The sequence below is a fragment of the Pipra filicauda genome, unplaced genomic scaffold, assembly GCF_003945595.2.
Source record: "Pipra filicauda isolate LSUMZ 115617 unplaced genomic scaffold, ASM394559v2 scaffold157_size4220110_pilon, whole genome shotgun sequence".
Classification (NCBI taxonomy): Eukaryota; Metazoa; Chordata; class Aves; order Passeriformes; family Pipridae; genus Pipra; species Pipra filicauda.
In genome coordinates, this window is record NW_024104073.1 from 3,418,438 (window position 1) to 3,431,956 (window position 13,519).

General features: G+C 45.3%; 1 protein-coding gene across 4 annotated transcripts in view; it reads left to right on the plus strand.

Moving 5' to 3' along the window:
- Positions 1–5,470: 5,470 nt before the first annotated feature.
- Positions 5,471–13,519, plus strand: part of ESRP1 (epithelial splicing regulatory protein 1) — a 32,489-nt gene continuing 24,440 nt past the window's right edge. For all 4 annotated transcript variants that reach the window (XR_003542498.2, XM_027730931.2, XM_027730932.2 and 1 more), the window contains exons 1-4: positions 5,471–6,164; positions 6,370–6,498; positions 7,365–7,478; positions 9,911–10,025. Coding sequence is in view for 3 of the 4 variants with exons in the window: in XM_027730931.2 (XP_027586732.1) it covers positions 6,033–6,164; positions 6,370–6,498; positions 7,365–7,478; positions 9,911–10,025 (490 nt within the window). In the remaining variant the exon portion in view is untranslated. The remainder of the gene's footprint in view (positions 6,165–6,369; positions 6,499–7,364; positions 7,479–9,910; positions 10,026–13,519) is intronic.

Genomic DNA, 13,519 nt, shown 5'->3' on the forward strand with positions numbered 1-13,519 from the left:
TTTCAATCCTGCCTGAGAAATTTCTTTTGCAGCCTTTGCCGTGCTTAAAACAAACCCTTTCCAGGTGTAAGGAGTTGTCGCTCCTCTCAACCTTTCCGCAGCTCCTGACGTACCTGCTGAGCAGCCACTGCCCTTCTGCAACAGCAACGAAGTTGTATAGCACTGGGGACACCACGAAGCCAAAGCCAGCCCGTGGCCAGGAGAACGATGTGGAATTAATCTTACGCAAGCACTGTGTGGTTGCACAAGTAGGAGCTCTCACGATAGCAGAGCTGCACCATGTGCCTTTGGAGGAAGCTACAACAGGACACGTTACATCTCTGGACCAAAACTTCAGCCACATACCCGCACTTCCCTTAACAATGATATTTTTGTCCCTTAAGAGTGATAATTGTGCTTTGTTACCCGCATCTTGTTTCTGAAACAGTGCTTAATCAAATGTGCTATTTTGTGCATGCATCAGGAATTTGCAAGTCCCTTTTTGCGTTTCAGGAGGTGAGCTTGGTGCTTTGTCAGCACTCCAAACTTCAGCTTACACTGGGAGCAGCAGTCCTCTGGGTCGGACTCCACATGAAAATGTTGCATCAATTTAAACAAGGCTGTAGTTCAATATATCCATCTCCACTGGTGAAACTAGTTCAGGAAGTTCCCGTCCCCACAGCACGTGTTGTGGAGCTTGGCCACAACATGCAATTCCACAACCAGTTCTACTGGCACACCTGAAGAAATGTTTTGTGGCGCTGCAGGGAGACTCATCAACTAAAACTTCTTCTCAATACACTGAAAACATGGTACTGCCTCATACCATTTCAATAGATGTAGTTGAAATACTGCAAATCCCTTGACAGAAACATTTCAGAATTTGAGAAATTCTGAAGGGGCCTCCTTGGCCATGCTGACAGATTTGCACCAAGCTGGGACCCTCTCTTACACTAACAGCCAGATCTAAACTCCTGGAGTAAAATATATATATAGTTTTTTAAATGTAGAAAACAAAAAAAATCCTCTCTATGTATTTTAGTAGCACAATGCCTTGTGACACTAGGCACAGCTTGTTTTGGTTACGTTTATGGACTCTGTGGAGATTTCTGTGGGAGAGTACCTTTGTAGATCTACTCCAAACATGAACATCACCATGTGTGCCATTGTGCCAGAGGACCTCAGTCCCAATTAGATGACTTCTCTCCTGGGACAGCCTGGAACAGTATTGCAACCAGGTCAGCTAGCAGGAGCTGTTTCAGTAACTGGCAGGGGAGTTCCAGCCCTGTGTTTTTATCTGCAGTGACTCCCTCACTGCTGGTAACAGCTGCAGCTCTGGATGTGAGAAGAATCAGCTTTGCAGGATTAAATTCAGATGGCTGTGAATGCAGTGTCATTGATTTCAGCAAATGGCTGGGCTTACAGGTCAGTGGTATTTCCTCGCTGCAAGGAAGAGCAGCAGTGTTTGAATGTCACACCCAGTTGCACTATATCAGGAAATAATTTGGGTATTTTTGGGGTATATTCTCCACTAGTGAAAGTAGAGAAAACAGAATTCTGTTAGGAGCAGCAGTTATCTTAGAGACATTAAAAAAAAAACAGTTGGTGGTAAACAGTAGCACGTTCAAAAAACATGATACAGATGATTCTTCAATTTCAGTTGTAAAAAGTTTATATTCTGGAAGAAAACTAGAGCACTGACGGGGAAGAGTGATACAGGTGGGACACTTGGCACAGACCAAAGGTCTGTGCAGGAAAGGATAACAGATGCAGGTGGCATTGGGCTGAAGACCCTCCTGTAGAGGAGGGTGGGAGATGCAGAACCAGCAGAAAAAACCTGGACACAGTGCAAAGTCACAGGTTTGTTCAAATAAACTGGGAGGAAGGAGATCACTGGGTGAGAGAGGGAAGCTTCAGGAAAATGTGGGAAATAAGTAAGCAGGCCTGTCAGCCTCTTGCAGTGCTCAGGAGGGGATGTTAGGACCAGCTCCTTGGCAAGAAGAAAGGTGTGAGTAGTTTCAGAAATGTCCTGAAACAGAAAGTGAAACAAAAGAATGTGTGGTGAGAAACCACCAGAGCTAATACAAAAAGGACAGAGAAACAGTTACATTGGGATTAGCAAAGGGGCTGGTCAGATGGACAGCAGACGGGAAACAGAAGGCATGCCAGAGGAGAGAAATACAGCAACAGGGTGCTGGGAGGAGCCTTGAGAGGTCATCGTGCCCCAAAGCACCTTAGTACCTTCCTGTAGGTAACAACGCTGATGTCATCTGGAAGGTGACACTTCATGCAAAGACTATGTTTAACCAGTCCTGGGACAAGGAACAGGCAGGGAGAAGCAACTGGAATGGGAGTACACAAATGCCAGGAGCCTGGGCAACACAACACAGGAACTTAACCAACTGGTACATGTTGTCAGACCAGGTGCTGCAAGCATGCAAGAAAGAGGGTGGAATGGGAACTGTAACTGCAAAACGGGTGTTTTAGGAAATGTGTTATCCAAGAATGAGAAAAATAAAAGCACTACAGTAACAATTAGTGGTGAGTAGCTTCCTAAATAAATAAATAAATAAAACAAGGGTTAGTCGAGAACTCAAAGGACATAGTGGGAATTAAAAATACTTTCAGGGTACAGTTTTACCTATGAAAGGGGTTACTATACATAATGCAGCCTGCTCTAGTGATAAGCTGGGAAGTCTCATATTCCTAGATGGAAAGAGACAAGATAGGATAAGACAGTCAGGTATAAAAGGGAAGAAAAAAAGATATATATAAGCAGAACACAACAAATCACAAGTCAAGAAACACGTGCCCATCCAAAAATCGTTCTCACAAAGACAAGAGCTGCATCTCAAAAGCCAAGCAGGCATCGGGAAGCAAACTTCCTAGAATGGATGATTACGTTTCGCTGAAAGACGAGGAGCCGGGGCTCTCTGTCTGGCGTGCTCCAATGTGAAATCCTTTCAGAAATGTACTTCTGGTCTTTTGTACTAAACTATAAAGATTTTTTAAGAAGTTGCACTAAACTAAGACCTGAAATGGAAACTGCACAAAGAAATCCTATACTATTGAATCCCTCTTCTCCAGGCTAGGCAGAGGTCACAGAGCAAACTCCTCAGATGCTGAGTACAGATCAGCTGCAGCCACTGGTGAGGACACACATCCCAGTCCTCTCCTTCCCATATGTTTCACTCAATGCATCAGAACATCAGAAGTGAAATGCCCAAAGAAACCCAGGTGCTCTAACCCTCCAACAAATGGGGCACAATTAGCTCAGGTGTTTCCTGATGTGAGATTCATATGGCCAATTTCAGCTACGCTTTAAAAAACTGAAGTGATTAAATTGATATTTTAACCCTCAAATTGCAGTCTCTGCTAACAGTGCATGCCATTTTTGAAATCTTGTACCAGAGAGAGTGAAAATTACCCCATTGTGTCATGCTGTCTATTGAAGCACATGAACTGTCAAGCAGGAATTTGGTGGCAGTCCCCGCAAGGAGAACCAGGCTGCACCAACCTGCAGCAGAGCAGGACAAGGGTTCTGGGCACTATGTGGAGGAGTCAGTGGCTGACAAGATCCCCAGTAGTGATGAAACATCTGCTCCCTTCCTACCAAGCAAATGCATATACATTAATAAAAGGTGGTGCAAGCTGTGAACCTGCACCAATGAAAGGAATGGTGATGAAGAAACACACAATGCACACCATCATCAAAATGTCCATCACACAGCTGGATAACCATATTGCACCATGGGTGAGCAACTGGCTCACAGGTTGGGCACAAAGAGTTATAGTGAATGGGGCTTGTGTCCAGTCACCAGTGGGGTTCCACAGGGCTCCATCCTCAGCCCTTCAACATCTTCATAAATTACTTGGATGAAGGACTCAAAGGAATACACTAAGTAAATTTGCTGACACACCAAATTGGGAGGACGTGCCAACTCCCTCAAGGACAGGGAAGCTCTGCAAAGAAACCTCAACAAATTAGAAAGATGGGCAATCACTAACCGTATGAAATTTAACAAGGGCAAGTGCTGGATTCTGCACGTGGGATGGGGCAACCTCCTGGGGAACAGGAGGCTGGAGAGCAGTGCCACAGAAAGGGACCTGGGGGTCCTGGTCAATGGCAAGTTGAGTCATTCTTTTGTTTCCTGGTCAATGGCAATATGAGTCAGCAGTGCTCTGGCAGTCCCCAAATCTTTGTTCGCAAAGCCTAGCCATGATGGCTCTGGCAGCCCTGGGGGCATCAGGCAAAGCATCACCAACTGGGCAAGGGAGGGGATTGTCCCACTCTGCTCTGCATTGGTGTGGCCTCACCTTGAATATTGTGTGTGGTTTGGGGCACCACAATATAAAAAAGACATCTAAAGCAGGGCCACGAGAATGGTGAAGGGCCTTGAGGGGAAGCCATATGACAAATGACTGAGGTCACTCGGTTTGTTCAGCCTGGAGAAGAGACTGAGGGGAGACCTCATTGTGGTCTTCAACATCCTCACAAGGGGAAGTGGAGGGGTAGGTACTGATCTCTTCACTCTCATGACCCGTAAGAGGACTCGAGGAAATAGCATGAAGCTGCTATTTCAAAGCAAAGTAGGTTTAGGCTGAATATCAGGAAGAGGTTTTTCACCCAGAGGATGGCTGAGCACTGGAACACACTTCCCAGGGAAGTGGTCCCAGCACCAAGCCTGCCTGAGTTCAAGAAGCATTTGGACAACACTCTCAGGCACATGGTGGGATCTTGGGGTTTCCTGAGCAGGGCCAGGAGTTGGACTCGATGATCTTAATGGGTCCCTTCCAACTCAGTATATTCTAAGATTCTATGATCTCAGTAAAAATTTCAAAAAGCAGCATTGCAATGACATTGGAAATAAACAACTGAGATCCTAAAGAACCAGGTGTACAACAGAATTTCCCTGAGGAAAGTTAGAGTTACTTGTTTACCCTGCCTTCAGTGATTTGTCATGAAAAGATCTAGTTTTGAGCATTATGCATTTAAAATAGAGATTTCACCGCGGAACAGCGATCAGCAGAAGTGAGGTTGTCACAAGGGCCAAAATCACAAGTTCACGGAGGGAAGGCTGCAACAGCCTCACTGGCCAGCTCTTAACACATCACTCAATCCGCCGTGCCCGAGCCGCACAGAAGTTGCGATGCCGCTGCCTTGAGGACGACAGAGGAAGAGACTCCACCGCTCTGATCCCCTCGGCTCCCTCGGAGCTGCTCCCGGGGACAGCCGGCCCGCACGCCACGACCGTGCTCCCTGGCACCGCACCCGGCCTCTGCGGCCCCCGACCGAGGGAGGAGACCTGCCGGGGGGCCGCGGGCGGCGTGGCCATCTCCCCTCCTCTTGCGTGCAGGGGACGGGGCTGCTCGCGGACGCAGGACCGACCTGCCCTCCGCGACACGTCCCGGCAGGAGCGGGGCCCCGCCCCGCCGGTGAGGAGCCGGACCTCCCCGGGCAGCGCGTCCCGACGGCGGGAGGCGGAGCCCGGCAGGTCCGGGCCGCCGTCGGTGCCCGATGGGGCTCCTCGGAGGCCGGGGGCGGCTCGTCCGCCGCCGCGCTCCCGCAACCCGCCCGCAATCCCGGCACCGCGCTTGGCGTCCCGCCCGCAATCCCGGCCCCCCGTTCCCGCTGCCGCCCCCGCCGCGCTGCCACGTCCCCGCCCGGCGGGGCCAATGGGCGGCGGCGCCAGGTGTGTGTTACCTGCACCACGTGGGCCGGGGGTGGGCAGGTGGTGCCGCGGCCCCGCGCTGAAAAGCCCGCAGCCATTGCGCGCTTCCTAAGGGTGCAGCCGGAGTGGGAGCGGCCGCCGCCCGCCTCGGGAAAAAGGGGGTGGGAAAGCGGGGGGAAGCCGTGCGCCTCCCCCGCGCCAGGTCCTTGGGGAGCGAGGCTGCAGGTGGGGGCTCTGCCGCTTGGGTCTCGCCTGGAAGCGCCTCGGGCAGGGAAAGTTTCCGCTCTCTTCTCGTCCCCTTCTCCTCCTTCCTTTCCTCCTTTTTCTTTCTCTCTTCTTTCTTTCTCTCCTTTTTATCCTTTCTGCTGACCCTGTGGCACCATGACGGCGTCTCCCGACTACCTGGTGATCCTCTTTGTGACCACGGCGGGCACCAACGGGGCAAGGCTGGGCTCAGACGAGCGAGAGCTGCTCCAGCTCCTGTGGAAAGTGGTCGACCTGAGGAGTAAGGAGGTATTTTCACCCGAGGGGAGAGCACCCCGACCTGCTGCTCCCCTTGGCCCTTGCCATGCTGGGTGCGGGTAGGGTGGTCTCAGCGCTGGGCTGGCAATGGGTGCTCCAGGCTGGAGCAAGCTCTGGTGGAGGGCAGGGGCTGGTGCTGCAGGTGAGGACCCCCAGCCCGGGGAGCTGACTCACCCCTCCTCTGCTTTCTCTGGAGCTGGGGCACCTGCATGACGTGCTGGTCCGGCCTGACCACCCAGAGCTGACGGCTGAGTGCCAGGAGATCACCCAGGTGGATGTGGAGAGCCTGGCACTGGCTCCACCGCTGGAGCAGGCACTGAGACAGGTGACACCCCATAACTGGCTGCTGGGTGCTGGTCTCCCTTGGGAGCTCCCCCGTGGGGTAGAGGCAGTGTTATCATCCACTTATGCTTTCCACCCCACCGTCAGGACAGTGGAACCTGGCACAGGGATACCACTGATCTGTGTGGGCCAGGCAGCCTATATGTGGAGGGCTTTGTGCGCATTTCTTCCTTGCTTTTTGCTCATTCATATTGTGAGGACCTGACTCCCAAGTGAGGAAGGTCAGAGTCAGATATTCCCCTACCCTGCTCTCCTGCCATGCTGGACCCTGAATGAGTCTCACCTGAGGGTGAGCCCTAATCAGTGTTGGAAGAAGCCAAGTTTAGGTGTCCCCTGAAAAGGCTGGGTGGTGGCAGGCCCTGTCAGAGTTTGTGTTCATCAGTCCTGAGAAGGTGACAGTACTAAAGCCCCTAGGTGTGTGTGATTTCCATCGAGGGTAGGGCTGAAAACCTGTCTCCTTTCCAACGTGTTTGACTACCGTGTTTGAAAAGCTCTTCTGCCCCAGGACTGCCTCAGCTCTCTGCGACCAGCTTTATGTCTCATTGCAGTGCTTTTGCAAATGTTTCTCAAAAAGGTTGGGGTTTTTTTCTGGGTTGTGGACTGTCTGTGTAGCCATATTTCCTTAAAAAGGGGAAAAGTGGTTTCCAGTGATGATAACTATGAAAGTTAGTATGTGCCAAGCTAGTAAGAAACAAATCTACAGAAGTGAAGTAGTGGGCTTATGCAAAAAGGAATTCTAGCTCCGCGTTCCTGCTGACCAGGAATAACATGTTACCAACTGATGACACTGCACAGTGCAGCTATTCTGATCTCTTTAACATGTATGTTTTTTCTTGTTCCTGCCTACAGTTTAATCAGTCTGTGAGCAATGAACTGAATATTGGTGTAGGTACTTCCTTCTGTTTCTGTACTGATGGACAGTTGCACATTAGGCAGGTTCTGCACCCTGAAGCTTCCAAAAAGGTATGTAGTTGTAGCTTAAATTTGAATCCTAATGTGCTTTCTATGATTTCTTGCAAAACTGCTAACTTCTCTTTAGTATGAGGGTACCTCCACACAACCATAGCACAAACATTGCTCGTATGTTAATGTGCTTACCAGGATAAAGAGCCTGTCCATGTGGAAGACATAGACATAGACAGTGCCCTGTGCCTATGTAGCCTTGAGATGCCCTTTTAATTTAAATCAAAAGGAAGATACTCTTAACTGTTTGAGAGAGGAGCACTGACAGTACTCATAGCTTCTACAGCTGTAGGAGCTACAATGGATTAAGAGGTGGGATTTGGAAATGTTGCTAAATAGTTAACTACCTTAATCGTAAACTGTCTTTTGAAATTTTACATTCACGTTTAGCTTTGGCAACTCTCAATCTCTGTGTATTCAGCTGACACTCTGAGGGCGGTGTTCATATTTGTAAGGAGCTGAACAGTAGTTTGAGGCAGGCTATGAGTGATGATTAGTCTCATAGTCTAGAGTTTTCTGTAACTTCAGAGTTGCCAAATCGCTAACATTGTTACAAGGTCCTACCTACTTTTCATTAGTGATAGGGTTCCAGCAGTATGCTGTCTCTCTCTAGTTCTGAAATAACTGCTTCAATATTAATAACACCTAATTTTGTGGTATGAACATGCATTGCTCTGTAACTGAGCTGTTCTGCTCCTCTCTTTGCAGCTGACTTTTGTGCCCATGAGTTTGCTGCTTCATCTTTGAAAGGGCACTGCTGCAAGTCTGTGTTATTACAAAACTGATACTGAATGAATTTGGTTGCAATACTTGTTGGGGCTTTAAGTGTTTATAGCTTTGAATGCTTAGAAGAGAAATAGCATGATTCATGGTAAAGGGACAGTCCTGTAACTTGTCTTGTATGATGTATAATGTGAGAAAATGTGGAAACAGGTTTTTAGTGGACTTTCTTCTTGGTTAATAAGTCTCTTCATCCATTTAAATTATGTGGATAAAAGAAAGGACAACTCCTACAATTATTTAAGTTGATTGATGTTGGGGATAGGCAGCCTTTTTCTATATCATCACAGGGTCACAGACAGGAATCAAATCTTCATCAAAATATGGTCTTGCTGTTTTGTTAAGAATTATTCATCTACAGTTTGTTCTGTGCTGCCTGCAGATAAAGTAAACCAGAGGCATATGAGACTCTTAAGTAGTTCTTTTGTGAATACCCTAATTCAGAGATCTGACTGTGTGATCACTAAAATCCAGATAGGCAGAAATCACTAGGCTCTTGATTAAGATGCCCATTCTGAACCCAGCTAGCAACTCGTGGTATTCAGAGAATGAATTGGCATCAACTATTCCAAGTGAAAGTTTCATTTTACATCATGGAAGAAAGAGTCATCCTAAAACTAAAGCAGAAAATCTTGGCAAGCACACTTGCATTTTCATAAGTTTGTCTTTAAGAGTGTTGTTTGCCTAATGCAATGTCCATATGCTAAGATAAGCTCTAACATTCTCAAAGCAGAACTTGTTTTTAGAGCCTAAACTTCTTTCTTTGGGCTTCCTAAGTATGCTTTCACATAGCCTCTTATTCTGTTATAATGTCAAGATGCTAACTAGTAGTTATATCCCAGAAAGCCTGTACTTTTAGTCTAGAGAGCCTTGCAAGCAACAAACAGCCAAAAGGAGTATGAAGTATTCTGTCTGTGGGGAACCTCTGGGGTGAAGAGCTAACTGAAGGAGTAAGGTTTTGTGTTGGTTTCAACAGCTTCCCCCAAGACTTCTCCCTGTCTTTTCTTTGACACCCCCCCAAAAAAATTAAAGTGTGTGGTAAATGTAGTGGGGAGGCAAAAGGGGTTTTATGGGTTTCTAGTGGGCTACCTAACTTGCTTCTGGCTTCATACGCTGTAATTAAAGCAGTTACTATGCATAGATTGCCAAGCTCTGCACCATGTCAAACCCTCATCTTTTTTGCTGGGAATCAATATTTGAAGTGTGACTACTCTCTGAAAACTCAGCCTTGTCTATACACTGAAATATCATCTGCTCATCTCGCAAATTGTGCTTGGTTCTGTAAGCTGAACTGAGTGCCCTGTGGCTTTTTACAGTTAAAATTGGAATCAAGAACTGATGATAAGTTACAATAGCAGGCATTTGCTCTTGTACATATATATTGGATTTGAGGCTCTAGTAATAATTGCAAATATTTCTCTGGCAGCACAAAAGCACATTTCTCTTTTTAAACTGTATAGAGAGAAAGCTGCTTAAGCAAAGAAGTTTATAAAAATGTACTTACCTGGCTAAGAAGAGTTACGTGAGTTTCTCTGTAGCAAAGGATGCTTGTGTTTCTTACCTATTATATAGAAATTGTTAGACAGTTTGGTATCTAAAGACAAAGTACATTAAACTCACCCTTGACAGCAGTTACTCTGTTCCTGTTACAGAATATCTTACTGCCTGAATGCTTCTACTCCTTTTTTGACTTGCGGAAAGAATTCAAGAAGTGTTGCCCTGGCTCACCTGAAGTTAGCAAACTCGATGTTGTGGCCATGACAGAATGTATCCTTTTAACAGTGATGGTGTCTGCTGCTGTTACAGTCTTGGCTAAATTCTAGGACAGAGGTGTGTGAGTAATGCTTGCGACATATGCTTAGGGGTGATATAACTTTAATGAGTGACTCGGAGCTGTACTGAGCTTTCTCACAAAGATAAAAACATATGAAGATGTGTGCTTCCATGGAGAAAAACCTGTATTTCTTCTTGACTTCTATGTTTTGTTTATCGTCTTTATAGTTTTCTCTCTTTAAACTTCACAGTTTAGTGTAACTGGCACATCTGTTCAAATTGCTGTTATGAATCATAACATTAAAGTTTGAGGTGGTTCATTGCATCAGTTAGATTTTTATCTAATTTTTAGACAAGACTGGATGTTGGGGGACTCTTAATTTTCAGGAGAGGGAATGGTTATTCTTGATGTGAACTTGTAGTGAATCTCCAATGCAGGAGTGAACCTAAGGCAGGGATGCTGTTGGCATGTGTGATATTCAGTCTCCTGGGAGGTGCATATGTTTCACCTCACAAGGCTCGGCTGGCACTAAGATGCTGTCAGTAATATGTTTCCATTTTCAGTGACAGGGATGTCTAAAATTACTTTCTGAATAGTCTGAAGTGGTCTGTAACCTAGTTCTGTCTGGCTCTTTACCTAGTCTCAGCATGCTTTTGTTTGTATGCCATGTACAGTCAGGAGGGCTGAGGCTGTGAATGATTCTGCAGTGCCTTCTTCCTTGCTTCCCTGGCAGTCTCTCCTCTTGCTACAAGCTTCAGTCCTCATCTCGAGCATACTCTTGGACACAGAAACACTTGACTTCCCTATTGAGCTGTTGAAGTATTGATCACAAAAAGCTACCTAGGAAGGAGCAGTAAAGGAATTTGAAGTTCTTCTCTATTATTGGTAGTTGTTGTGGCTATTGTTTTTAATAACTTTGACTAGCTTACTGTGTCTGTAGAGCGCTTGCCATTAAGAGCTGATGTCTGTGGCTTCTAAATTATTTTGTCCTTTCACTGCAGGACTAGTATTGCCTGGGCTTTGTACCTGTGTCAGGGGGCATAAAATACATACGTATTTTTGGTTTGTTTTTTTTTTTTTGTATTTTACCATAAGGTTGAATACTGGAGGCTGCCTGCTCTGCTTTGTCATCTGCGAATTAAGATTAATCTCTGCTAGTGAAGAGGCAGAAACTACTTCTCCCCCTACTCTGAAGCAAAGCAGTACACTTAAAGTAGGAGTCTGACTGACTATGTAGAAAAGTGAAATAAAGGCTGTGTTGCATAGAAACTGAATGTTGGAGGCTTCTTGAACTTATGGTCAAATGTAATACACTGTTTAGGGAATACTTTGACATGAGCTAGAGAAGTTAAAGACAATGAGCTATTTCAACTGTTTTGGAGAGTTACCTTTGCTTTCTTTTCATGTGAATGTCTGTGGTATGTTTTGCCACTGTGGAAGCAGTTTTATGACTGTAGCTGTCTAGAGTGTCACTGGTCAGCTAAAGCATGGTGAAGGACTGTGTATTCCCTGGCTGCTGGGAGAGGAAAGTAGACCACCCTGTGTTACCTGATTGTCAGGAAGCCCCTAAAGAGTCAGTACCATCTGAGAGTGATTTTGTCAGATGCCAGCAGTATTTTCTCCAAGTTCCTAGGGGCTTGGTCAGTCTATCCAAAAGCACTCAGCTTGGTCAGTCTATACAAAGGCACTCAGTATGAGTCGGAATTCTGGATACGATATGCTTCTTAAGGTATATAAACCTAACTTCATTCTGGTCTTATATTAATCTTTGTGGTTTGTCTTGTTTTGTAACTGCTAATGTTCTTATTTGTAAAGTTGCTACGGTTATGCAACATGGCTAAAATAGACTGTCTCTGCCCTATGTTGTTTACGAGTGTTGGGGACAAGAGGATGAAGATACCAAAAAGGGTAAAACAATTTTTGTTTTCCTTTTATTGACAAATATAATGATTTTTTTTTCTCCTCACCTTGCTGAAGTGTACCAAATGAAGCTGTATAAATTAATTGCACTTGGAGAGTCTGGACATGTATGTAATGTTTGAGATAAAAAGGTTGTTGAAGCAGGTGCTAAGTCTAAAGACTAGTTCAAACAGTTGTATGCAGAGTTGTTTGGGTTTCTTTTCCTTGATGTGTGGATATGCTGTGGGGGACACAGAAACAAATGCATTAGGTTGAAATGAAACTGAAGATTAGTGCACAGAATCTGACCAAGCTCTTGTTATTCTTGTAGAAAGTGCAGAAATTCAGCCCCATTGCTAAAGAGGCTGCATGAAGGGAATCTTCCATGATTTCTGCCACATAAACTATACTGTGCTGCTTTTCTTAGCATTTGTTGAGGATAGAAGGTTTTAGTACAGGGATGGGGTACTGACTAGGGATTCAAGAAATGTGTATTTGCAAACTGGTAAGAACAGGAATAGAATAATTTTTGAGCACATCCCTTCATATACTTACATCTCCATTTATCTGTGTGTAAAATGGTTGTGGTCAGTAAGAGGAAACTTGTATGATATAAAATAGTTAAGGGAAAGCTGGGTATTAATCTGCAGTTACTTAAATTATTAGAAGTCTTCAAAAGCTTTTATTTTTATGTGTAACACTTGATTAAACAACAAACTGCATGCAAATGGAGGATGTACTCTATTGCTCCCAATAATCAGGGGAGATAACTTCCTACTGCACAGTCATTCTAGATATATATTTCAGTATCTAACACACTGGATAGTAGGGAATTAACTGTGTATTTCTTGCAGACAAGGCAAGCATAATCTTGAAAAAGAACATAGAGATAATAAACCGAATAATTGACTGGGTTATTCTTCCTTTAGAAAATCCTTTGGGGACCTATTCTTTCAGCAGACTACTTGACATTTGTGTACAGCAACGACACCATTCCAAAAGCTCAGGGGAAAACTTTATATATCTTCCCTCTTCCTTCCTCCAAGAAATTATACATTTCATGTACAAATAGCCACTGATTTCTTTTAATTCAAGGTAAAGCAAGTCTTAGAATGCCATGAAATTTGAGGGACCAAGGAAGAACTGAAACTAGTTGTAACTGCTCAATCTCTGAGTGCTACTTTGCTTAACTCATGGTCTCAAAACAGTTCTTAATGTAGGAGACAGTCTTCTGGCAGAATTTATTTGGAATTGTGTAGGTGTAATGACAGCAGGACAATGATGAGAAATTTCAAGTAACAAAACTTGAGAGAAGTGATCATGTCTCAGCAGAGAAAGGAACTTGGATCTGTTGAAATCTTTTTTTTTAATGTGTAAGCATACAAAAGGAGCAGGGTAGTTCTTGCACCCTCTGTACCTCCCATACTTGCTGCACTTCTTGATTTGCAAAGCTTGCCGAGCCAGTTTTCACCCTGTGAGTGCCTTTAGGGTGGAGTGAACAAAGCTTGCATGACTATTCATATTAGGTCTGCAGAAGACTCATCCTTTGCCTCGAGATTGGGTGTGCAGGAGCCATTAAATGGCAAAT